This window comes from Fringilla coelebs, assembly GCF_963513975.1.
Source record: "Fringilla coelebs genome assembly, chromosome: 25".
In the NCBI taxonomy this organism is placed as follows: Eukaryota; Metazoa; Chordata; class Aves; order Passeriformes; family Fringillidae; genus Fringilla; species Fringilla coelebs.
In genome coordinates, this window is record NC_140051.1 from 3673351 (window position 1) to 3698263 (window position 24913).

General features: G+C 48.5%; 1 protein-coding gene across 3 annotated transcripts in view; it reads left to right on the plus strand.

Annotated features, from left to right (window-relative positions):
- The window catches only part of GRAMD1B (GRAM domain containing 1B), a 115685-nt gene that overhangs the window by 12895 nt on the left and 77877 nt on the right, over nucleotides 1-24913 (plus strand). Inside the window, exons 2-3 of one of the 3 annotated variants that reach the window (XM_084221625.1) lie at nucleotides 4021-4098; nucleotides 20227-20270. In XM_084221625.1, the coding sequence (XP_084077751.1) occupies nucleotides 4021-4098; nucleotides 20227-20254 (106 nt within the window). In that variant the 3' untranslated portion in view covers nucleotides 20255-20270. Of the gene's footprint in view, nucleotides 1-4020; nucleotides 4099-15681; nucleotides 15740-20226; nucleotides 20271-24913 lie in introns of those variants that run through there. The other 2 variants (XM_084221624.1, XM_084221620.1) reach the window with 2 other exon arrangements.

A 24913-nucleotide genomic window follows, 5' to 3' on the forward strand; every position in this document is an offset into this window, starting at 1 on the left:
AATTCTCCTTGGGTGAGTTTGGGTCCATCTGAGCTGAAATGGGAAATTTTTCTTGGAGGGTTTTTTATGTAGAAACAAGAAATCAGAGAAATAATCTCTGCAATGCCTCTTCTGGTCAAAAATAGGAATTCTTTGGCAGAGATGGTTCCCTCTGTGCTCTTCCCCAGCCCACTGGGCCACAATGAAGCTCAGAAATGCAAAAAAAAAATATTTATTTATGCATTGCTCTTGTCCAGCTGTTGATCTACAGCTCAGAAGTGCAAGAAAAAGCTTTATTTGCTTTATTTGCTTTATTTGCTGCTCCCAGCACTGCTGGCTTGGGAGAGTCTGGGAATTCTCCTTGGGTGAGTTTGGGTCCATCTGAGCTGAAATGGGAAATTCTTTCTATGCAGAAAGAAGAAATAATCTCTGCAATGCTTGCTCTGATCAAAAAAGGGAATTTCTGAGGCAAGGAGGGCAAATGTGGTTCCCTCTGTGCACTTATTTACTTTATTTGCTGCTCCCAGCACTGCTGGCCTGGGAGAGTCTGGGAATTCTCCTTGGGTGAGTTTGGGTCCATCTGAACTGAAATGGGAAATTTTGCTTTGAGGGTTTTCTATGCAGAAACAAGAAATTAGAGAAATAATTCCTGCAATGCCTCTTCTGGTCAAAAATAGGAATTCTTTGGCAGAGGTGGTTCCCTCTGTGCTCTTCCCCACCCACTGGGCCACAATGAAGCTCAGAAATGCAAAAAAAATTATATTTATTTGCTTTTAGGAATGCCTTGTTCATACCCAGCTGCTGATTTCCAGAATTCTCCTTCCCCTCCTGCAGGAGTTTTGTGCTTTCCTGAGCCCAGCCTCACAGGCTGATTTCTGTATTGGTTTTCCAAGGATTTTTATAACTCTTGATCACTGATTTCACTTTTCTGGAAGCTTCAGCCTGCTCTCCTCTCTCTCATGACTTTGTCTCACACTCTGGAGGGGACAGTGCCAGGTGATTGTCCCAAATGTGTCCCCAGGCCAGGTGCTGGGCTCTCAGAAAGGTCATTTTCAATAAGGAGCAGCCCTTGACGGCCCCAGAGAAGCAGCTGGGGTGATTTTATTATATATTATATAATAATAATATATTATTAATATGTTATTAAGGTGATTGAGGAAAATATTGAGTGAAATTTAGATTAACTGGCTTTTTATTCCTTGCAGAAAACTGCAAATTCTTTGGCAAAAACAGAAGGGAGGAGAGAAAACCTGTCCCTTTATTTGTTTAAATTATCAATATAATCTAATTTATCAATTGATCAATTTAATTTATCAATTATCAAGTTTAATTATTACACTTTATGGAAATGTGCTATTTGTTTAAATGGTCAATAGAATTTAATTTATCAATTTAATTTATCAATTATCAAGCTTATTACATTTTATGGAAATGTGCTATTTGTTTAAATATCAATAGAATTTAATTTATCAATTATTGAGTTTAATTATTACACTTTATGGAAATGTGCCATTTGTTTAAATGGCCAATAGAATTTATTTTATCAATTTATTTTATCAATTATCGAGTTTAATTATTACACTTTATGGAAATGAGCTATATGTTTAAAGCATCAATATAAATTAATTTATCAATTTAATTCATCAATTTAATTTATCAATTTTCAAATTTAATTATTACACTTTATGGAAATGTGCTATTTGTTTAAATGGTCAATATAATTTAATTTATCAATTTAATTTATCAATTATTGAGTTTAAGTATTACACTTTATGGAAATGTGCTGTTTGTTTAAATTATCAGTATAATTTAATGTAACAATTTAATTTATCAATTATCAAGTTTATTACACTTTATGGAAATGAGCTATTTGTTTAAATGATAGAATTTAATTTATCAATTTAGTTTATCAGTTATCAAGTTTGATTATTGCACTTTATGAAAACGTGCTATTTGTTTAAATGATCAATAGAATTTAATTTATCAATGTAATTTATCAATTATCAAGTTTGATTATTGCACTTTATGGAAATGTGCTATTTGCACTTTTGGTACTGTTTCCCCTCAAAACAGATGCTACTGGACAGAAATTGCTCTTTGGAGTGCCAGCTGTCATTGGGTGCAGGTTTATTTTATCCCACATCTGTATTTCTGCCACCCAACGCCCGTTTCAGGGGGGACAGTGACATCTTGTGGGCTCAGCTTGCAAGTCTGGCCAGAAATTCAGCGCTGGTCGCTTCAAAAATTGGTTTTTTATTGCTCTTTTCTACTTCTGCCCGGGCTGGGGAGGGTATAAACGCCCAGCAGCTGGGTGGTGGGAGGTTTGCCTGTCAGAAACGCTGTCCAGGTGATGTGCAGGGTCACTTTTATATTTCAGGAAGTTCTCAGCAGAGTGAGACAGAGACTCCAGACCCTCGTGCTGGTTGGGACTCAGATTTAGAGTCCTTGTGCCTCCTGTGGGTTCCTCCTTTCAACCCCAGATGTGGAGCGTGAACTTTGTGTTTTCTGGGATCTGGGCTTAAAATTGAGTGTTCCAGAGGTCACAAAGATCTGTTTTCCTCAATTTGGATTTAAACTGAATGTTCTAAAGGAGGTCAAACAGCTCTGTTTGTGTTCTCCTCCATCTGGATTTAAAACTGAGTGTTCCAGAGGTCACAAAGATCTGTATTCCTCAATTTGGATTTAAAACTGAGTGTTCCAGAGGTCACAGAGATGTTTTCTGGGATCTGGGTTTACAGCTGAGTGTTCCAAAGGAGGTGAAATGGCTTTGTTTGTGTCTGAATTTAAAACTGAGGTCACAAAGATGTTTTCTGTAATCTGGATTTAAAACTGAGTGTTCTAAAGGAGGTCAAACAGCTCTGTTTGTGTTCTCCTCCATCTGGATTTAAAACTGAGTGTTCCAGAGTTTATAAAGATGTTTTCTGTGATCTGCATTTACAGCTGAGTGTTCCAGAGGAGTTACCCACCTCTGTCTGTGTTTTCCTTGATCTGGATTTAAAATTGAGTGTTCCAGAGGTCCCAAAGCTGTTTTAAACTGTTCTAATCTGGCTTTAGGCTGAGTGTTTTAGAGGAAGTTACTCAGCTCTGTCTGTGTTTTCCTTGAGCTAGATTTAAACTGAGTGTTCCAGAGGTCCCAAAGGTGTTTTGTGAGATCTGGATTTAAACTGAGTGTTCCAGAGGTCACAAAGATGTTTTGTGAGACCTGGATTTAAGCTGAGTGTTCCAGAGGTCACAAAGATGTTTTCCTCAATCTGGATTTAAACTGAGTGTTCCAGAGGAGGTTCCCCAGCTCTATTTGTGTTTTGCTCAGCCTGGATTTACAGCTGAGTGTTCCAGAGGTCACAAGGATGTTTTTATTTTGTGATCTGGTTTGAAGCTGAGTGTTCCAAAGGAGGTCAGACAGATCTTCTTTTCCTCCATCTGGATTTAAGGCTGAGTGTCTTAGAGGAGGTCAGACAGATTTGTTTTGTGGGATCTGGATTTAAACTGAGTCTTCCAGAGGTCACAAAGCAGTTTTGTGAGATCTGGATTGAAGCTGAGTGTTCCAAAGGAGGTCAGACAGATCTGTTTTCCTCAATCTGGATTTAAGGCTGAGTGTCTTAGAGGAGGTCAGACAGATCTGTTTTCTATGATCTGGATTTAAACTGAGTCTTCCAGAGGTCCCAAAGCAGTTTTGTGAGATCTGGATTGAAGCTGAGTGTTCCAGAGATCACAAAACTGGGGTTTTTTTGTGATCTGGATTGAAGCTGAGTGTTCCAAAGGAGGTCAGACAGATCTGTTGTTTTATGATCTGGATTTAAGCTTAGTTCCAAAGGTCCCAAAGCTGGTTTTTGAGATCTGTCAGCTGAGTGTGCAGAGGTCACAAAGATGTTTTCCTCAGTCTGGATTTAAGCTGTGTTTGACAGGAGGTTCCCCAGCTCTGTGTTCTCCTCGATCTGGGTTGAAGCTCAGAGCTCCCAGAGCCGTTCTGTGAGATCAGGATGTTAGCTGGCTGTCCCCAGGAGGTTGCCCAGCTCTGACTGAGCCTGTTTTGTGTTGCAGCAGCCAGCAGAGCAGCCAGCAGAGCAGCCACGACGATGACTCTGCCCGATTCCTGAGCCCCTCCATGCGTGAGGACAGGTGAGTCTGTGCTGGGGGCACCTCACCTGCTCAGCTGCCTTCATTTGGTCTTATCAATGTCTAAAAAGGTGCATTTTTCATCACCTTGAATGCAGGACAATGAATCCAGACTGAATTTTTGTATAAAAAGGAGCATTTATCATCTCTTTGAATGTGGGGTGATGCATCCAGCCAGAATTTTTTGTCTAAAAAGCTGATTTTTCATCACCTTGAACGTGGCACAATGCATCCAGCCCCTGAAATAGCCAGAATTTTCTTTTGGGGCTCTTTCCCCAAACTCCAGCTTCATTGATGTGCTGTGTGCTGGCAATCAGCACCTCTGCTCCTTAGAAACCCAAAAATGGAATTTCCTGGGTGGATCCTTTCCTCAGCAAAGACCCCTCTGAGCTTGGTTGCTTTGTTCACTTCTGATGTGTTGTGGCAATGCTGAACTCCAGATTTAAGCTGGATTAATCTGTGTGCAGCACCTGGGTGAGAACTGCTGTGAAGTTCCAGGAGAAACTTTAATTTGTTTTGATTAATGACAGTTCCAAATTGCAGCATCGGCACAAAAGCTGTCGAAAACTGATTTTTGGTGTTTATTTGGGTGCATGATTTATGGATGTTGCTTTGCTCAGAGCCACATGATGAGGAGTTTTGCTGCATCTTGTAGGTCAACTTTTGAGCCTGAATCTGCTGAGTTTTCTTGTGCTGGGCACGAGCTGTGAGCTCTGAGTTATCACTGATTTGTTTCCCTTGCACTTCTCAGTGCCATCTAAGAAGAAATGTGATTTATGTTGGTTTTAGAAATGTTAGCTGCATTTTTTCATCAGCTTCAGAGTGGGGAAATGAACCCAGCCCCTGAAAGGGCAGGGATTGACTCACTTGAGAGTGACCCAGAGGAGCCAATTAATATCCCAAATTAAAATTCCATACCCCACAAGGGGTTTTGGCTCAGAATCAGCACTTGGGAGTTGTAGCTCACCTTCTCCTCCATGTTTCACTCCAATTATCCATCTCCCCATGGCAGTGGGGCCCAGACTAATTAACCAAACCTCCCTAATTGGCTGACAGGTGACTGCTTGCAGCCAGGAAATGGAGTGGGACAGCAGAGCAGGGGGCATCACCTCTGGGGGAGGTGAAATTCCATTTCAGCTGGGATTCCACAGGTGGAACAGGCTGAGGATTTGTTAATACATCTCTGCAGGGAACCCTTTGGAAGTGCTGCCTGCCTCAGATGGATTTTTAAGGGAGCAGTTACTTGGTGATAACAATATTTTCCTGGCTGGAAGGGGCTGATTTCAGCAGCACAGGAAGATCTCAAAACTATTTATGCAAAGCCAGATCAATGCTGAGCCTGCTGACCTCTTGTATTTAGGATCAGCAATGTTCCTGCTGCCTACATTTACTTACAATTAACCTCTCTTTGCATGGATCCTAAAATTATCCATGTGAGCGATAGTAATTTACCTTTTCTACTGGTTTTTTTGGTCTCATTGCTGATGTAATTCCCTCAGCCTCTGCTGGTACAGTCTTCCTTTGGATATTGGTGGTTTGTGCTCATGAAACTTCACCAAAAAGTAACTCAAACACACCTTTAATGTAAGCTGGACAGGAATTGGTGAGCAGGCTGACAGAGCCTTTGAGAGCTTGCTGTCTGCTCTAATAAATAACACACATGAAGATTGTTTCTGAGGCATTTGAATCCTTTAGATTCCCCCAGAAATCGAATGAGGAGGATTTATTTTTGCTGCTTTTAGGTGATATTTTTTTGACCAGTAGCAAAGAGTCCTCCAAGCACAGATTTGAAGAACCCCAAGACAGCTCTGCTCCCTTACCCATTGACAATTGCACAGAAGAGTTTAAAAACCCCCTAAAAACCCCACAACCCGCCAGGATTTCATCAGAGCTGAGGATGTGAGCAGAAAGAAGGGCAGGCAGCCAGGTGCTGTGCCCTGGAAGGTGCTCCTTGCCTTGGCACGCTGCCCTGGCATCCCAGCCGAGGGCAGGGACAGGAGGAGCCCGGGATGCTCCGAGCAGGGAACGAGCTGCTCCCGCCTCAGCACAGCTGGGAAAGTGCTGAAAGGAGCCAGCCAAAAGCCAAGGGCTGCTGAGCTGACTGAGAGATGCAAAAAGGAAGGACACACCGCTGAGGATGGCTGGAATCCTCCCAGGCACTGCTGGCCCGGCTCCCTTCTCAGCCAGGGATTCCCAAGGCGGCTCCTGGAGGTTGTAGGAGAAGGCTGAACATCCTGCCCAGCTCTGGATGCACCTGAGGCTCCCTGGCAGCCCTTCCTCTGAGCTGTGGGTGCTGCTGCTGCAGGGCTGGGAGGTGCTGCCATGGTCCAGAAGCCCTGTCCTGGCTCAGCTGCCAGGCAGGTGTGCCACCCCTGCGTCTCCTCCCTGAGGAAAAAACTCTGCAAATCCGTGTGAGTTGTGTCCCTGCCTGCCTGGGCTGTGCTGAGGGAGAGCCACGCTTCATTTTGGGGTAACAATCTCCTTGATGGGTGTTTTTAGCTGGAAGGATTTAGTGGGGTGTGCTGGAAAGAGGCTTGGGGTGAATTTAGGGCTCAGCTCTTTGCTGGTTGCCTGGGTGAGTCACTTGTGGTATTTTTGAAATCAGGAGAATTCCTCTTTTGCCTCACAGAAAAACAGAGGTGGAGAATTAAGTCTGAGCTGCTCAGATGTAGGTACAAATTCAGGCAGAGGGTCCAAATAATTGTGCTTGAGTTAAAATAATTCCAGGCTGGGATTGAGCCACAGATTTGGGTGAGATGTGTGCACATAAGAGACCCCAGAATCACTGAAAGGAGACAAAGTTATGCATGAATTGCCTTGGATTTCCACCAAATTAACCCCAAATTCATGAGCCTGTCCCTGCTTGATCCAAGGACTTGTTCTTTGTCCGAGGCACCCATCAGGTTTAAGGATTCAGAGTGTGTTTTAATTAAATATTAAGCTACTGAAGCAGAGGAAAAATTTGTCCTTAGACTCAGCCTAAGGAGGAGAGAAACTCTTGAAGAGAGGAGAGCATGGAAAGATTTGCAATGGTTACCTTGGGAAATGAGTACGAGGCTGAAAATAGAGGAGAGGAAGTGAGTGGCAATTCATAAGAGATAATAAAAAAACTATTTACACAAAAAAACCCACAAATAAATCAAAATTATTTACATTTACACTGCTGTAAATCCAAATGATTTACACAGAGATCATATCTAATGGAGGAAATGGGGAAGCACTGTCAGCTTTAAGATCTCTGTCTTTGATATATCCTGCACCTCATTTTAGTTCCTTAATTTGTGCAGCTCCTGATTCTGCAGTTCCAGGGCTGCAGGGCTTGCTGCTGCTGCTCTGAGCAATCTCATAAAGAATTCTCAAAAAATGCATCAAAATTCACAAGACAGCTTTCAAGGGAACCAGGGGAAAGCTTGCCACAGAGACAAGCTGAAGAAATTCTGTTGGCTGCTTGAATTTTCCCAGGAAGTTGTGGGGAGAGCAGAAAGGAGGTCAAAGTTGGAAAACGGATAAATTCTGTATTTTTGGTGTTCTTAGGGTTTGTTTATTCTGCATCTTTCTGTCCTTTTCCCTTTGGCACAACATTCTGAGCCCCTTTTCCTGCAAAGATCCAGCACAGATCCCTGGCAGGAGGGTCCTGATCCACTCAGATCTCTGAGCAGCTTTTACCCCTCACTGATGGATCACCTTCAGGGGGGTTTTTAAAACTCTTCTGGCCAGGATTTGGGGGCTGCTGAGCTCTCCCAGGGTCCCTGATCTGAACCCTGGTGCTTTTGCAATCACTTGGAACTGAGGTGGGATTTGAATCTAGCTCCAAACTCTATGCCAGTTTGACTTAATATTAAATAGAGTTTAAGCAGACTGCTGGGAGGTTTTTTTATTGCAAGAAAGATGGTTAATATTTAGATTATGTCCCTTTTTTTGCCCCTCTCACCTCTGGCTGACAAGAGCAGCTGAAGCTCAGCTCTGCTCCCCTTGGGTTGTGAGTCTGGCAGAGTCAGTGAATGAAAACACCACGTGCCCTCTGCTCCTCAGATGCCTCCACTGTTCTTTTTGGGCTTTTAGTTGAAAGTTCTGGGTTTTTCTGGGCTGGTTCTGACTCTTGTGGGCTGGTTTAGCCAAGCTGAGATCATCCCTGCTGTGCTCTGGGTGCAGGGGAGGCCGGACAGACTCACCAGTGATGCTCAGGGGCACCAGGAGGAGGTGCAGAGGTGCTTTAATGCCCAACTTTTTCCTTCTCTGAGACACTGGGCAGGCTCCTTGCCCTCCCCTCCCGTCCCCCAGAGCAGAGGTTTGTTGTGGAGCCACACTTCACTGCCAGGCTGTGAGCAAAGGGCACCCCATCAGCTCTGTGCCCTGGCACCCTTGGAATATCATGGTGGAGAAGAGGCTGGCATGCCCTCTGGAGCCTGTAACTTGCATGTTTCTGTTCTTTTCAATTCCTCACACCAATTTTCACGGGTGTGAGTGACCCAGAGGTATTTCCCTGTGCTCTCCAGGTGCGTCTCACCTGCCTGGCAGTGGCCAGGTTTGCTCTCAGCAGAGCCCTGCAGTGGCTGGTACAGCATGGCTCCCAGTTTAGCTCTGTTCCTGCCCTGCTCAGGGCTGGTTTCTGAGCAGCCCTTGCTGTGAGGTGCCAGCTGGCTGTGGAGAGCAGGGCTGCTCCTTGAGGGGATTAATTCAGATTTGTTCTGCTCGCTCCTCCTTCCGAGCAGAGAGAAGGAGCCCGTTCTGAGAGGGGCTGTGGGGCTCCCTGAGATTGTCTGAAAATGCTCCACTTGTTGGCCTGATCAAAGGCAAGACCAGGAAGGAGAGACAAAGCCATTGTGGGCTCCTGTTGCAGCACTGAAACTTCAGTTCTGCTGTGAAATTACCCACCAGGGAGTCTGACGGAGCTTAACTGGTCCCAGCTCATCCCAGCCTGAGCTGGGGCTCTCAAAGATGCACAGGAAGGAGGGGTTTGGGGTTTGTTGGGCACAGAAGGGAGGGTTTGCAGGGTTAATTCTGCTTGTGTGGCCAGGTTCCTGCAGAGAGGGGTTTGCATTGCAGCCCTGGCTGTGAACCTCGAGGGCAGAGCTGCCCTCCTCATCTCACGGGGATGCTTTGTCAAGCTGCTGTCACTGACATGATGAAAAATCCTTTCCTTAGGGTTTTTCCTCCTGAGAAGCTGAGAGGCCTCAGGAACAAAATGCAAACAATGATTGTCTGCTGCTGTGGGATGCAGCAGGTGGAGCTGGGATTGGTCTCATGTGGTTGTTTCTCATTAATGGCCAATCCCAGTCCGGCTGTCCAGACTGTCTCAGTCAGGCTGAACCTTTGTTATTCATTCCTTTTCTATTCTCAGCCAGCCTTCTGATGGAATCCTTCCTTCTATTCTTTTAGTATAGTTTTTAATATAATATATATCATAAAATAATAAATCAGCCTTCTGAACATGGAGTCAACTTCCTCATCCCTTCCCTCACCCTGGGACCCCTGTGAGCACTGTCACAAGCTGGATAAAATCCAGGATAAAATCCCTCTGTGGGGTGCATTTAGGGGCTCAGAACTGTCCTTCCAGTCTTACTGCCCAACCCCAAAGGATTTGGGAATTTTGGCTGTACTAAAAATTTGGCTGTTATCGCGTTTGGCCATGATAAGAGAATGAATGGATGCTGGAAGGGAGTGCAGGGTTCCTTGAGAAAAAGCAGAGTGTGAGCAACCCCTCTCTGTGTGCCTGTCACAGAAACCCACCTTCCTCCTGCTGGGAACATTTCAGCTGGGCTGGCATTGGAAAGCAACGTGGGACTCGTGCCCTGAGCGTGCCTGGTGCTCCTGCTGCACAAAACAAAAGCTCTGGGAGTGAATTTGTCCCTTCTTTTCACCCTGTGTGGGGTGGCTGCAGTGCCACAAAGGTGGTGTTCAGTTAAAATGGGGTGCAGCCCTCCAGGAACCCTTTTTTTTTTTTGCTAACATCTTTTCCTTGTGAATCATTGCAAATCCGGTTTGCTGTTGTGCCAAAAATATTTGGTTACTATTATTTGGGTGTAGAATTTCCTAGGGGATGTTCTGGCACCTGGTTAAGGGGAAGTGAAAAGTGATCTTAGCCAAACAGAACTCCATCTGTAGGTCTAACCAACAGAAAGACAAATAAAATGTGAGAATGTTCATAGTAGAACACATCCCTTAGCTTCTTTGCAGCCAAAATCCAGTTTAAAAGGAGAATTTCCCATTGCAGAAGACTTCCTGGGAGGTGGAAATGTATTTAATTAAACTCTAAACTCTTAATTAAACTCTAAAATGTGATGTCAGACATCCCAGCTGGACCCCAGTGTCTCTTCTTGTGCTGAAGAGTTGAGGTGGCAGATGGAGCTGCTGCTGCTGGTGTCTGTCAGGAGTCAGTGCCATCTTTTCCCTTTTTACAGAGATTTTTAGCTCAAAGCAGTGGAGTGGAAAGGGTGGCTCAAGGTAGGAGCCCCTTGGGTTGCTGCAGCTTTAATCTGCTTCTGGTTTTGATAAAATCTCAGAGATTTCAAGCTTCTCTTAAATTTGGGGATGAGGTGGAGCAAAATCTCTGAATTTGTAGTGATTTCTTTGATGTGCAGCGGGCAGGGAAAGGATAAATGCACAGGTGAGGAGAAATAGTGCAGGGAGAAGTGAGACAAGCCCCACTTGTGGAGCCAATACACTGGCAGGCAGGACTGGAGGGCAGAAAAAGGTTTATTTTTTACAGCATATTTCCTTTTGTTCTCCCCATTGAATTTCTGGAGGATCTGGGCCCACAATAAAGTGGATTTTGGCTGGTCACAGCCCTGGCTGAGGGAAGCTGAAGGCACAGGGGATGCTGATCCTTCTGCCCTGGCAGCTGGAGGAGAAATTGCTCTTGAGGCACAGCGGTGCTGCCTCAGCTTCCCCTGGGGCTGGGGCAGGGTGTGAGTGCTGGAAGGATCTGGGAAGTGCTTCCTTCAGCTGGAATGCCTGTGCTGCTGTCCTTGGAGAGCCTTTTACAGCCATCAGCTCTTCCTGAGTGCAGCTGCTCAGTGCAGGGCATTTCTTCTTCATTCTCTGTAGGGACAGAACAATTCCACGGGTCTGAACTGGGAATTTGAGTTTTGGTGAAGGATTCTCCTGAACAAAGCAGCTCTCTGCTGCCTTTGCAGCCAGCACACACACACCTCATCATGGCCTGTTCTGTGCTTTCAGTGCTGTAAATCTTTGGAATATGAAGAGATTTGCAGTGGTTACCTTGGGAAATGAGTGCATCTGCACATTTCATAGTCAGCAGTCAAAAGGAGAGGTGCCAGCCATTCCAGAGGAGCTTGGAGCATCCTTTCATGGATTTTACCTCTGCAAGGCATCCCCTGGCTTCCTTCTGAGCTGAACATCCACGTTTTTCACCAGGTGTTTCCTCCCATTTCAGGAGATTTGGGGAAGCTGGGACAGTGCTGGTGGGCAGCCTGCTGGGTCAGTTCTGCCCTTGAGAATTCCATTCCAGTGACCATTGCAGTCCAACTCTCTCTGTCTCAACAGAAAATTCATCCTCTCAGCTTTCTGCATCTTACCCCCACAGCAGCATTGAATCTGGCTAAAGGAAATGAGGGCATCTTCACATTTTATAGTCAGCAGTCAAAAGGAGAGGTGCCAACCATTTGAGAGCTTGGAACATTCTTTCATGGATTTTACCTCTGCACCATCCCCTGGCTTCCTTCTGAGCTGAACACCCACACTTTTCACTGGGTGTTATCTGCCATTTCAGGAGATTTGGGGAAAGCTGGGACAGTGGTGGTGGGTCAGTTCTGCCCTTGAGAATTCAATTGCAGTGACCATTATCATCAAACTCTCAAATGAGCAGAGGATTCATCCTCTCAGCTTTCTGCATCTTACCCCACAGCAGCACTGCATCTGGCTAAAGGAAATGAGTGCATCTTCACATTTCATAGTCAGCAGTCAAAAGGAGAGGTGCCAGCCATTCAAGAGGAGCTTGGAGCATCCTTTCATGGATTTCACCTCTGCAGGGCATCCCCTGGCTTCCTTCTGAGCTGAACACCCACACTTTTCACTGGGTGTTTTCAGGAGATTTGGGGAAAGCTGGGACAGTGGTGGTGGGCAGCCTGCTGGGTCAGTTCTGCCCTTGAGAATGTCATTGCAGTTATGTCATTGCAGTGACCATTATCATCAAACTCTCAAATGAACAGAGGATTCATCCTCTCAGCTTTCTGCATCTTACCCCCACAGCAGCATTGAATCTGGCTAAAGGAAATGAGGGCATCTTCACATTTTATAGTCAGCAGTCAAAAGGAGAGCTACCAACCATTCGAGAGCTTGGAGCATCCTTTCATGGATTTCACCTCTGCAAGGCATCCCCTGGCTTCCTTCTGAGCTGAACATCCACAATTTTCACCAGGTGTTTTCAGGAGATTTGGGGAAAGCTGGGACAGTGGTGGTGGGTCAGTTCTGCCCTTGAGAATTCAATTGCAGTGACCATTATCATCAAACTCTCAAATGAACAGAGGATTCATCCTCCCAGCTTTCTGCATCTTACCCCACAGCAGCTCTGCATCTGGCTAAAGGAAATGAGTGCATCTTCACATTTTATAGTCAGCAGTCAAAAGGAGAGGTGCCAGCCGTTCAAAAGGATCTTGGAGCATCCTTTCATGGATTTCACCTCTGCAGGGCATCCCCTGGCTTCCTTCTGAGCTGAACATCCACACTTTTCACTGGGTGTTATCTGCCATTTCAGGAGATTTGGGGAAAGCTGGGACAGTGGTAGTGGGCAGCCTGCTGGGTCAATTCTGCCCTTGAGAATGTCATTGCACTGACCATTATCATCAAGCTCTCAAATGAACAGAGGATTCATCCTCTCAGCTTTCTGCATCTTACCCCACAGCAGCACTGCATCTGGCTAAAGGAAATGAGGGCATCTTCACATTTCATAGTCAGCAGTCAAAAGGAGAGGTGCCAGCCATTCAATAGCTTGGAACATTCTTTCATGGATTTCACCTCTGCAAGGCATCCCCTGGCTTCCTTCTGAGCTGAACATCCACACTTTTCACCAGGTGTTTTCAGGAGATTTGGGGAAAGCTGGGACAGTGGTGGTGGGTCAGTTCTGCCCTTGAGAATTCAATTGCAGTGACCATTATCATCAAACTCTCAAACGAACAGAGGATTCATCCTCCCAGCTTTCTGCATCTTACCCCACAGCAGCACTGCATCTGGCTAAAGGCTGCAAGGCAGCTGCTCCTTTAAACTGGAATTGCCTGTGATGGGGAAATCTGAGAGCGGAGCAGAGCCCGCTGCCTCCTGCGCAGCCCCGGCTCCTGGAGCTCCCTGCTCAGCTCTGCCCTCTCATCAGCCTCGTCACTGCTGCTTCCTCTGGGCCAGCCTGCAGTGCCCACAGCACCCCCAAACCATCCCGGGGCTGCCCCCCTGGCAGCCCTGCATCCTTCCACGCTGGACTCCGAGGTCACGGCTCTGTGCTGCTTTTCCCCCTGCCCCACTGTGCGTGTGTAACCCAGCTGGGATTTTATCCTCTTTGGCTCCAGCCGTGTTTCCTCCCCTGCTGCTGCAGGGAGGCTCCCTCAGGCTGCTGGGACTGGCCTGGGACAGATCCCCCCTTCCTGCCGATGACTGTAACCGTGTGAGTGCTCGCTGACCTCTGCCTTTCTTCTTCTGCTTCTCTGCCTCCCCTCCACTCCCCCGGCCCGTGCAGTGTTTGTTGTGCATCTCGGTGAGGAGGTGCTGGTGTGTGTGCAGCAAGGTCAGGCACTGGGATGGCACCAGCCCAGCTCTGTCCTTGAGCCCCTCTGCTTTTTTCCCCTCTTCTCCTCCAACTTTAACCTCCTACTTTAACCTAATAATGTCTCCTGAAGCTCTCCCTGCTGCCTGCTTTCCCTTCCCTCGATGAGCCCTGCCCCAAACCTTTGGCTGCTGAGTGCTGCCTCTGCTGAACCCCTTCCTGCTGTTTCAGTGCCATTCCCATGGGAATATGGGCCTGTTTGGGGGTCTGGCAAAGCTTCCAGCTCTGGGAGAGTTCATGATTTCTTTACTCTGGAAAAGGATCTTTGCTCCAGGCTTAGGCTTCTTTATGAGTGAGTTCAGGCTTTGTGCAGCACCTGCCACCCATCAGCAGCCTGAGAAACCAGGAGTGATGCTGGGCTCCCCAGGGGAGGGTGGCTCTGTGGGTTAGGGGCACCCTCTGTCCTCTGTTCCTGTTGCCAGCCTTTGTTCTGCCCTGTTGTTGGTGCCACTGTCACTGGGAGAGCCCCTGAAGGGGCTGGGGGAGGCTTTCAGTGCTGCTCTGAAACGCCTCTCTGCAGCCTCAAGTTGTGTTCTTTAGCTGCTTTCCTCTGTCTCAGGTTTCAGAAATGAAGGATTCAGGATCTTTCTCCTCCTCTGCAGTCATCCCTCTACTGGCTTTTATTCTTAAAGCCAAAAAAATAATCTAGTGTGCGTTCTTCACCACTTTATCTGAAACTGGAGGTTATTTTTTTATGGGATATTGCAGGAGCTACCCCACAGATCCAGATGGGAACAGAAGGTTTGGTTTCTCCAGGGTGTCCATGGATTGTCCCTCAGGCAGGACCAGCCCAGGGACTCCAGGCTGTTGGAAGATTTAGCTTGATGGACTGGAAAGACTTTGGTTCCAGCAGGTCTGGAGGCTTTATTTAGGCATTGAAAAGCACTCTGATTTGGGGAGTCTGCATGTCCAGCATGAAGCTGAGTGAAAATCTTTTCCTGTTCAGGTGTTGGGCTGTGGTGTGATGGGAATGATTTCAGACCCTGAGATAATTCAGGATCTCCTTGTCTCTAAGAGCAAACCCAACCTGGCCCCAAGATTTCTGCCCAAGGCAGTTGCTACCTGCTCACAGTGGCTGCATGTTCCTGGCAGTGAAGGCAGAAATTAGGAAATGACTTTCCTTTGAATTGACCAGAAAAGGAGAAGGGGGATTTCTCTCGTGAGTCACAGAGTTCTCTGTTACCCAGCTCTGCAGAGTGACTGAGCCTTTCCCGCGCTGGGAGAGGCTCTTGCACCACCTCGGGCAAAAGGAAGATTGAGTTCAAACAGGCAGCACAATGAGGGGAGGCAAAGAGCCAAAAGACAGTGTGAAAGCAGGATTTTTTTATTCCAATATTGCTCAAGAAAGCAGCAGTTACAACCTGAATCATCCCAGCCTCTCTGCCTTCCTGGTGCTGCGTCTCATTCTCCCGACACAAATATTCCTCTCTGGGGAATTATTTTTCTCCTTTTGCTGGAGGGCTGTTTTTCTCCATTCTCTAATTCTAAGTAGCTGAAGGTGCTGTGCTGCTGCTCCACTTTTCCCTCCCTCCCAGGACCCCAAGCTCCAGGGCAGAGGCTGCATCCTCAGCTCAGAAATGGCTCTCAGGCTCTCTCTGCCCTGGCCATGGAACTACAGCTCCCGTCATGCCTCGAGAGAGAGAAATGCACATTTTTTTCTGCTGGAAATGAAGCCTCATGTGACTTCCCAGCTGCTGCAGCACAGAGGGAGTCCCTGCAGAGGTGTTTTTCCCCGGGAAATGGAGGTGTGCCCTGGCTGGCAGATGCTGTGATGGCACCTGCAGCGCTGCAGATCTCTGCTGGCTCCGGGAAGGACTCGGGACTGTGCCCACCTGCCACATTTTCCTGGGGATCTGTACACCTGTAACCAAGGTGCATACCATTGAACTCTCTCCTCCTTACATTCTGACACTCTCTGTAGCAGCTCTTCCTCTAACATTTCCTGATTTGTTTCTAATTTCCACTCCCACTGGTTCTGTCACTAACAGGTTTTGTTTTGCATGCATTTCACAGACCCAAACAGGGTTTTTTTGGTGCTTCCCTAACTCCTGCAGCCTTTTCTCTTTTTTGCCATATGGGAGAATCACAGTGTGGCTGAGGTGGTGCCTCTCAGGCAGCACTTTGAATTCTCTGCCTGCAGGTCACGCACCTTTCCTGGCAAATTAATCTGTCTGAGCCTCCCCAGCCCTTTGTTTGCACTGCTGGGAGCTTGGAAAAGGGAATTTTTCAGTCCCTGGGAGTCTTTGAGAGGTGAGGCTGCTCTGGGGAGTATGGAGCCATGCAGAGGATGCCCTGCTGGCTGTGAGCTGTGGCTGTGGGAAGGGCAATGCTCACAAAAAGCAGAGTTCTCTGATTGTTAAGGAATCCTTTTGGAGGCAATCAGGAGCTGGAAGCCCGGGCTAACAGGACCGTGGCTGTGGCTATTTATAGAGCCTGGAATTCCTCCCCGGAGCTCAGGCATTTCACAGTGGGCTGTTCCCTTCCGAACACTGCACTTCCTCAGGAGATGTTTCCTGTTTGCTTTCAACTTCAGGAGCTGCTGCAGCCACAGGGAGCCTCTGCTGTAAAGAGGCTGAAACGTGGAAATCTGACTTTTTCTGAATTGCAAAATTATGATTCTTTAGCTCTGGATTTGCTGAAGGTCCTTCATGAAGCTGTTATGCTTTGTTTTTTTTTCCTTCCCACGCTGTTGTGAACTTGGAGAAGTAGAAATGTCATTAAGGGGCATCTGTGGCTTCCTGAAAGAGGGATTGGGGAGCAGAGTGTGTTGATTTGCTGTGCCTGCACTGGATGCAATAGGAGGCTGAAATAAGTGTTCAGAAGAGGGGCTGTGTGTCCCTGAGTGACTGCATTTCATGGAATCATGGAATGGTTTGGGATGGAAGGGACCTTGCACCCATCCAGTCCCACGGCAGGGACACCTCCCACCACCCCAGGGCGCTCCAAGCCCTGTCCAGCCCAGGGACAGGGCAGCACAGCCAGGGAAGGATTCCTTCCCAACATCCCATCCAAACCTCCTCTCTTCAGAGCATTTGTGTATTCTGAGCACAAAGGAGCAGCGTGCCAGCGAGGGTTTGTGCAAGCATGCATGAACACACAGCAGGCAGCACAAACACAGGGAAAATCCACATTTCTGTGTGTGCTGGGGCAGGAGCCTCTCTGTGCTGCTGGCCCTTCCTGGGGGTGCCTTGGTGCTGAGGGTTCCTGCCTGTGCCCAGCCTGCTGCACCCTCTGCACGAGGGTGACATCTGTGCCACTGCCCTCCAGCAGGCTGATGTCAAATATTGAATATATTAAACCCCTATGGGTCTGCCAGGGCTGTAAAATATTGAATATATTAAACCCCTATGGCTCTGCCAGGGCTGCTAATATTGAATATATTAAACCCCTATGGGTTTGCCATGGCTGTAAAATATGGAATATACTAAATCCCCATGGGTCTGCTACAGCTGTAAAATATAGACTATATTAAACAGTCATGGGTCTGCCAGGGCTGTAAGTTAAATATTGAATATACCAAACCCCCCTTGGTCTGCCAGGGCTGTGAAATATTGAATATGCTAAACCCCCCTGGGTCTGCCAGGGTTGTAAAATATTGAATATAACAAAACCCTGTGAGTCTGCCACAGCTGTAAGATACTGAATATACCAAACCCCCCTGGGTCTGCCAGGGCTGTCAAATATTAAATATACCAAACCTCCATGGGTCTACCAGGGCTGTCAGATATTGAATATACCAAACCCCCCTGGGTCTGCCATGGGTGTAAAATACAGAATATGCTAAATCCCCACGGGTCTGCCACAGCTGTAAAATATAGAATATACCAAACCCCTATGGGTCTGCCGTGGCTGTAAAATATGGAATATACTAAACCCCCAGGGATCTACCAGGCCTGTAAAATATTGAATATATTAAACCCCTGGGGGTCTGCCAGGGCTGTCAGATATTGAATATACGAACCATTGTGAGTCTGTCAGGGCTGTCAAATATTGAATATACTGAACCCCCGTGGGTCTGCCAGAGCTGTGAAATATAGAATATAACAAATCCCTGTGGGTCTGCTAGGGCTGTAAGTTAAATATTGAATATTCCAACCCCCGTGGGTCTGCCAGGGCTGTGAGTTAAATATTGAATATACCAAATCCCTGTGGGTCTGCCAGAGCTATGAAATATAGAATATAACAAATCCCTGTGGGTCTGCCAGGGCTGTAAGTTAAATATTGAATATACCAAACCCCCGTGGGTCCTCCAGGGCTGTGAAATAGTGAATATACCAAATCCCTGTGAGTCTGCCAGGGCTGTAAGTTAAATATTGAATATACCAACCCCCCAGGGGTCTGCCAGGGCTGTGAAATAGTGAATATACCAAATCCCCGTGGGTCTGCCAGGGCTGTGAAATAATGAATATACCAAACCCCTGTGGGTTTGCCAGGGCTGTGAAATATAGAATATATCAAACCCCTGTGGGTCCTCCAGGGCTGTGAAATAGTGAATATACCAAATCCCTGTGAGTCTGCCAGGGCTGTAAGTTAAATATTGAATATTCCAACCCCCGTGGGTCTGCTCCCTGGGGTGTGACAATGTGTGGCAGTGCCTGTGCCCAGGGCAGCTGCAGCGCTCTGGCTTTGCAGAGGCAGAGCTGCCCCTCCGTGTGTCCAAACCCTGCCATCGGTCCGTCTGCGGGTCCCTGCGTGCTCCTGCCGCGTGCCTGAGCCCCGGGGATGAATAAGCACTTTCAAGCAGCACTTTGAGGCAGGGATGTGCTCAGAGCTTTGATTCGCCTGAGCTCTGCCGCGTTTTCCCTGCCTCCCTCTGCTCTGCCTGCCCGCTGCCAGGGCGCTCTGGGGAGCTGCTGCCCTTCCTGGGGCTGCCCGGGCTGCCTCACAGGCTCCAGGCTGAATTCCTGGAGCAAAGTAGGCCAGGAGGACCGGCAGGGAGAAGCTGGGGGATGCATGGGGCGGCATGAAGTCACCGTGCTCCGCCAATCCGGGCAGGGCCACGCAGCTACGGATGCCTCCTGACGCTGGCACTGAGCGCACCTTTCCCGGGGCTTCGGTGCCTCCAGCCCCAGCTCAGCGTGCACCAAAGGGTTACTAGGTCAGGCCCAATCGTTTGAGGGTGTTCTGTGAGGTGAGTGTGCCCAGGGGGATGCAGCTGAGCAGCCTGCACCCCGCGTTCTGCAGCGTGCCCCTGCGTGCTCTCTGGTATGGCTGTTCTGCAGCACCGCCGCTTCACCTGCCTGCCTGCCCCCCCTCACTCTTCTCTTCCCTCCCCACATCCATCCCCCTCGTGTCTGAGCACTCCTCCTGTGCCTGTGCACTGCCCAGAACCCACCTGCTTTCCTCCTGTCCTCCTGACTCCTGAAATGCCCACTCGGGGTGGGTGGGGTGGGCTGTGTGACTCTGCCTTCTTGCAGAGAGGGAGGATGAGCAGCTGCCTGGGAACTGAATTGTTCCTTGGCTCAGTGCAGGCTGGGCTGTTCCCTTCTCCCTGCAAGCTGGGTTATTCCCTGGCTCACTGCAGGCTGAGTTATCCCCTTCTCTCTGCAAACTGGGTTATTCCCGGCTCACTGCAGGCTGGGTTCTTCCCCTGCTCACTGGGAGCTGGGTTGTTCCCTTTCTCACTGGGAGCTGGGTTGTTCCCTGCTCAGTGCAGGCTGGGTTGTTCCCTGCTCACTGGGAGCAGGGTTATTCCCTTCTCCCTGCAGGCTGGATTGTCCCTGGCTCACTGAGAGCTGGGTTGTTCCCTGCTCACTGGAAGTTGGGTTGTTCCCTGCTCACTGGGAGCTGGGTTGTTCCCTTTCTCACTGGGAGCAGGGTTATTCCCTTCTCCCTGCAGGCTGGATTGTCCCCTGCTCACTGGGAGCTGGGTTGTTCCCTGCTCACTGGAAGTTGGGTTATTCCCTTCTCCCTGCAGGCTGGATTGTCCCTGGCTCACTGAGAGCTGGGTTGTTCCCTGCTCACTGGAAGTTGGGTTTTCCCCAGCTCCCTGCAGGAGCTCAGCCTGGGAAGGAAGCTGGGAGCAGCAGCAGGAGGAGGAGGAGGAGCAGGGTCCTCTCTGTCCCTCCTGCTCGACCCCTGGGTGGTGGCAGGGGGGAGGAGTTGGGGGCATGGCAGTGACTCAGGTCTTGTGCCAGGCTCCAAGCGAGTTCCTAACCTGGGGCCATCCCCTTGAGAAGCTTTTCCTGCCCTTCTCTGGGGGGGGGGCAGACTCTTGGCACTAATCCCTAAGCGACTTTCATTGTTCTCCTCCTCCTGTCAGGTTGTTTGCCTGTTGTTCTTCATCCTCTTTTGACTTTCCCTTTCTCTCCCCTCCCTCCCTCCCTCCCTTCTCCCCTGATGCTCTTGTTCACTGCTAGGCCAAGCAGAAAGCATGGAGACGTCTGATATGGCGACAGCAAAGGTAGGATGGAAATGCTGCCGGCCTCACTGTGCGTAAGTGGTTTCGCTTGGCACCTTCTTACTCTGCCTCTCCACCTTTCTCTGCCCCCTGCCCACCCTCCCTGCTGCTGGGAGAGCCAGGGAATCGGTCTGGGCCCTGCTGCTGGGCTGGGGATGGATGGGAGGATGTTACAGTTGTGAGGAAATGCTGCAGTTGGTGCTGGAGGCAGAGGTCGGGTGGGAGGGAGGGAATTTGGGGGCTTGTGGTCCCTCCGTGGCATCTGAGGTGGGAGCAGGGATGCTGCTGAATGAGGGAGTGACACTAGATGGTGCTTTAGGGGCAGCTTTCCACTCCCAGGGACGGTTGTGTGAGGAGAAATTCCTCCTGGCAGCCTCTTCAATGGTTTTTGATTTTTTTTTTTTTTTTTTTGGAAAGGATGTCGGGGGAGTGTCAAAAGCGAGAAAGTAATTCGAGCTTATGGATGCACCCACCCTTTTCTGCGAGGCTTCTCTGCTGCCTGTGCCTTGCTTTCACGGGGCTGTGGGTTCTGCTTTCCTGGGAATCTGGGAGTGGAGCTGGGCGGATCCAGACGGGTTTGGGAGGTGGGAATGGCTGGGAGGCCTGGGGAGCACCGGGCTGGCTGAACATCAGGGCACGGTGCCTTTAGAGCCAAGGTTTGTCCTCCTGGCCACCCAAAGGACCCTCCTTGGGAGCAGAGCAGGGTTAGAGTGCAGGGGATGTGTCTGCTAAATGTGTTCGAGGCTTTATCTGACAGAGGAATGAAGTTCAGCCTGGCTGGAGGGAGCCATGGCTTTCACGGAGTGGGGAAGGGCATTAATAGTTAAAAATCTCTGCTTTTGAGGCTGGATCCTCCAGCCTGGCTGGATTCCAGGGAGAAACTCCTTCCTGGGTGCAGAATTCCCTGGTCAAACCCCTCACTGATCTCATGGTCAGACAGGGGTGCTGGGCTCGTGTCTCAGCTGAGCTTTCCCTTCACATTTATTCCACATTGATTCCACCCTTTTCAATTCCACTTCCCAGAAGCCTGGATGATGCTGGGGAAGGTTCTGCCCCAGGACTGGGCTGCTCCTTGATGCAGCTTTTGAGTTTTTTAAGTGTTTAGCAATCAATTGTGTGATGTGCTTCTGGATAAATGTTGCTTTATAAAGGTGAACTCGTCCTCATTCTCATCTTTGCTGAAACCTCAACTGCTGCAAACCCTCTTCAAGCTGGAGGGCTTGGAAAAAAAATTATCATTGAGGGTGCTGAAGGGTCTGTGGCATTTCAGTTAGAGTTGTGGTGGTGTTTTGGGGAACTCAGTTTTATCTCTGGCTTGAAAAACAGACATTTTCCATGACAGGAACAACAGAGTCACTTGAAAATTGTTTTTCTCTGTACCTGTTTTTTGTAGGTTTTGGTTTTAATTAAAGGGAAATGCGACCCACAGTGTTAAAGCGCCATCTTTGTGTGAATGTGCTGAAAAAAATCTGATTTTCTTTTTGGAGACATGGAAAACTGAGTTGAGTTTGAACCTTCTAAAACAGATACAGCTGGGAATCAGTTATGTGTATTCCTGGAATGTGCACAGGTTTATTTGAACTCAACCTTGGCGAGTGCTGATATTTAGTCCCCAGTTCTTTATTTAAAACCCCAAAATTCTGTTTTCTTTGCTGACTTTGAGCCAGTTACCCCTGTGAGGAGTTTGGAGCATTGAAGGGATGTTCTTAATTTCGCTCCATTTCTGCTGAGCTCAGTCTGCAGGAATTTCTGAGGAGGTTGAAGAGATTTATTTCCTCCTGCTGGAATGCTCCAGCAGCGGCCACAGGCTGGGGTGTTCTGTCACAGCTGCTGTCTGCTGTGTCACCATCCCATTAGTGCCACCATCCCACTGGTGTCACCCCCCTCTCCACTGTGTCACCATCCCATTGGTGTCACCATCCCACTGGTGTCACTCACCTCTCTGCTGTGTCACCATCCCACTGGTGTCACCATCCCACTGGTGTCACCCACCTCTCCACTGTGTCACCATCCCATTGGTGTCACCATCCCACTGGTGTCACCCCTCTCTTCACTGTGCCACCATCCCACTGGTGTCACCATCCCATTTGTGTCACCCACCTCTCCACCGTGCCACCATCCCACTGGTGTCACCCACCTCTCCACTGTGTCACCATCCCATTGGTGTCACCCCCCTCTCCACTGTGTCACCATCCCACTGTGTCACCATCCCACTGGTGTCACTTACCTCTCCACTGTGTCACCATCCCATTGGTGTCACCCCCTCTCCACTGTGTCACCATCCCATTAGTGCCACCATCCCACTGGTGTCACCCACCTCTCCGCTGTGCCACCATCCCATTGGTGTCACCATCCCATTGGTGTCACCATCCCACTGGTGTCACCCCCCTCTCTGCTGTGTCACCATCCCACTGGTGTCACCCACCTCTCCACTGTGCCACCATCCCACTGGTGTCACCCCCCTCTCCACTGTGTCACCATCCCATTAGTGCCACCATCCCATTGGTGTCACCCACCTCTCCACTGTGTCACCATCCCACTGGTGCCACCATCCCACTGGTGTCACCCACCTCTCCACTGTGCCACCATCCCATTGGTGTCACCCACCTCTCCACTGTGTCACCATCCCATTAGTGCCACCATCCCACTGGTGTCACCATCGCACTGGTGTCACCCACCTCTCCACTGTGTCACCATCGCACTGGTGTCACCCACCTCTCCACTGTGCCACCATCCCATTGGTGTCACCATCCCACTGGTGTCACCCCCCTCTCCACTGTGCCACCATCCCACTGGTGTCACCCCCCCTCTCTGCTGTGTCACCATCCCATTGGTGTCACCATCCCACTGGTGTCACCCACCTCCCCATCCTGTCCTTCCTTTTCTGCTGAGGCACCTTCCAGGCTTGGCACTGTCACATTTTCTGGAAAATTCCCTTTGCCAGGATTTTTTCCTCTGGGGAGCTGAGAAGCTTCAGAGAAAAATGAAAACGAGAATTGTCTGATCGCTTCTCCTGTGTTTTGCTGCTTTGGGATGTGGTCTGGGGATTGTTTATCAACAGGTGATTGTTTGATTGGTTTCATGTTAATTGTTTTGACTTAATGACCAATCACAGCCAGAGGTGTCAGGACTCTGGTGAGAGTCAGGAGTTTTCATTATAATTCTTTGTAACTTTCTGTCTGTATCTTTTCTCTATTCTTTAGTATAGTTTTAGTATAGCATTAATATCACATATCATATCATATCATATCATATCATATCATATCATATCATATCATATCATATCATATATCATATCCTTCTAAGAACATGAAGTGAGATTCTCAATTCCTCCTTCATCCTGGGCACCCAATAAATACCACACAGGCTGCCTCAAGACCTGGCATTTCCTGCCATGACAGAGAATGGTGTGTCCTGCCCCCCACCAAAAAAAAAGGAGAAATGCAATTTTATTCTGTTATTCATCCTCAGCTTGTGGCTTTTCAGAGCTGCTGTGGGACAGGGACACGGGGCTGTGTCACCTCCAGCTGTGCTGGGCCTGCCAAAAATTAAACCCCTGCATTGTTCCATCCCTGCTCCTTGCTGAGTGCCAGGGAAAAGCAAATTAAACTCTAAAAGGGGTGAGAAAAATCAGATGGATGTGGAGCTTGTTGAGCAAGCTGGGATCACTTCCCAGGTGAAGTGGAGATTGTAAAATCAGTGAGTTCCTTTCACCCCTGACACTGCAAGGTTCTGCTTCTCTGCCCTGCAAACACACTCATGGAAATCCTCTCTGGATTTTAGGATGTTGTGAGAGACATTTCAGCTGATTTGCTTGTTCCATCCTGGGGAAACGTGTCCTGTCCTGAGCTGGAAGGGGGTGCTGAGTGAAGGCAGCCAAGGTGCCTTGTTCCAGCATCTCAGAGGTTTTTAGAGCTGATTTCCTTGGCTTTCAGCAGGCAGCACTTGGCTGGGAGTGCTCAGAGAAGTGTCTGCGAGGGGAGGAGGACAAACCAGCTGTGTGGGAATAAAACAGTGCTAAATATTCAACTTTTACTTTCTGTGGTTGCCTCTGTGCTTCCAGCTTCCCCTCAGGCCCTGCCTGGGACTGTGGCTAAGTCCTGTTCAAAATTTGCCTTTTTTTCCTGCCTGCCTGTCCCTTGGTGCAGATGTCCCTGTCTCTGCAGAGGCCATGCCCAGCCCTGTTTATCCTGACAGCACCATCAATATTTCTTTCATCCAAGTAAGAAAAAACAAATTAACTCTGATTTTGTGTATTCCAGACCTAACTTTTTAAATCCATGATAGTTTGTACTTACAGGTCAGGAAAACATCCTGTCTTTTTATCCAACCCTCTTTTTATTTTTTCTTCTGCTCCTGCTCTCCCAAGTTTTCCTTCAGTTTTGAGAAAGTTCTGGCTAGTTTTGGCTTTGTTGCTGTTTTTAGGGTTTGTGTGTGTGCTGCTGCTGCTTGACTTCCTCCTCCTGACTGGGGCTGGAAGCAGCCAGGAGCCCCAGGGGAGGTTTTATTAATGGAATTCTTCATCTGGACCAGGAATACTCAAAATGTTACTGGCACCAAGCCAGGATCCAAATGATCTTAATTCTTTTTGAAGTTTATGAGAATTTTTTCCTGGGAGAAAGGACAGGGATGAGGCAGGACAGCAC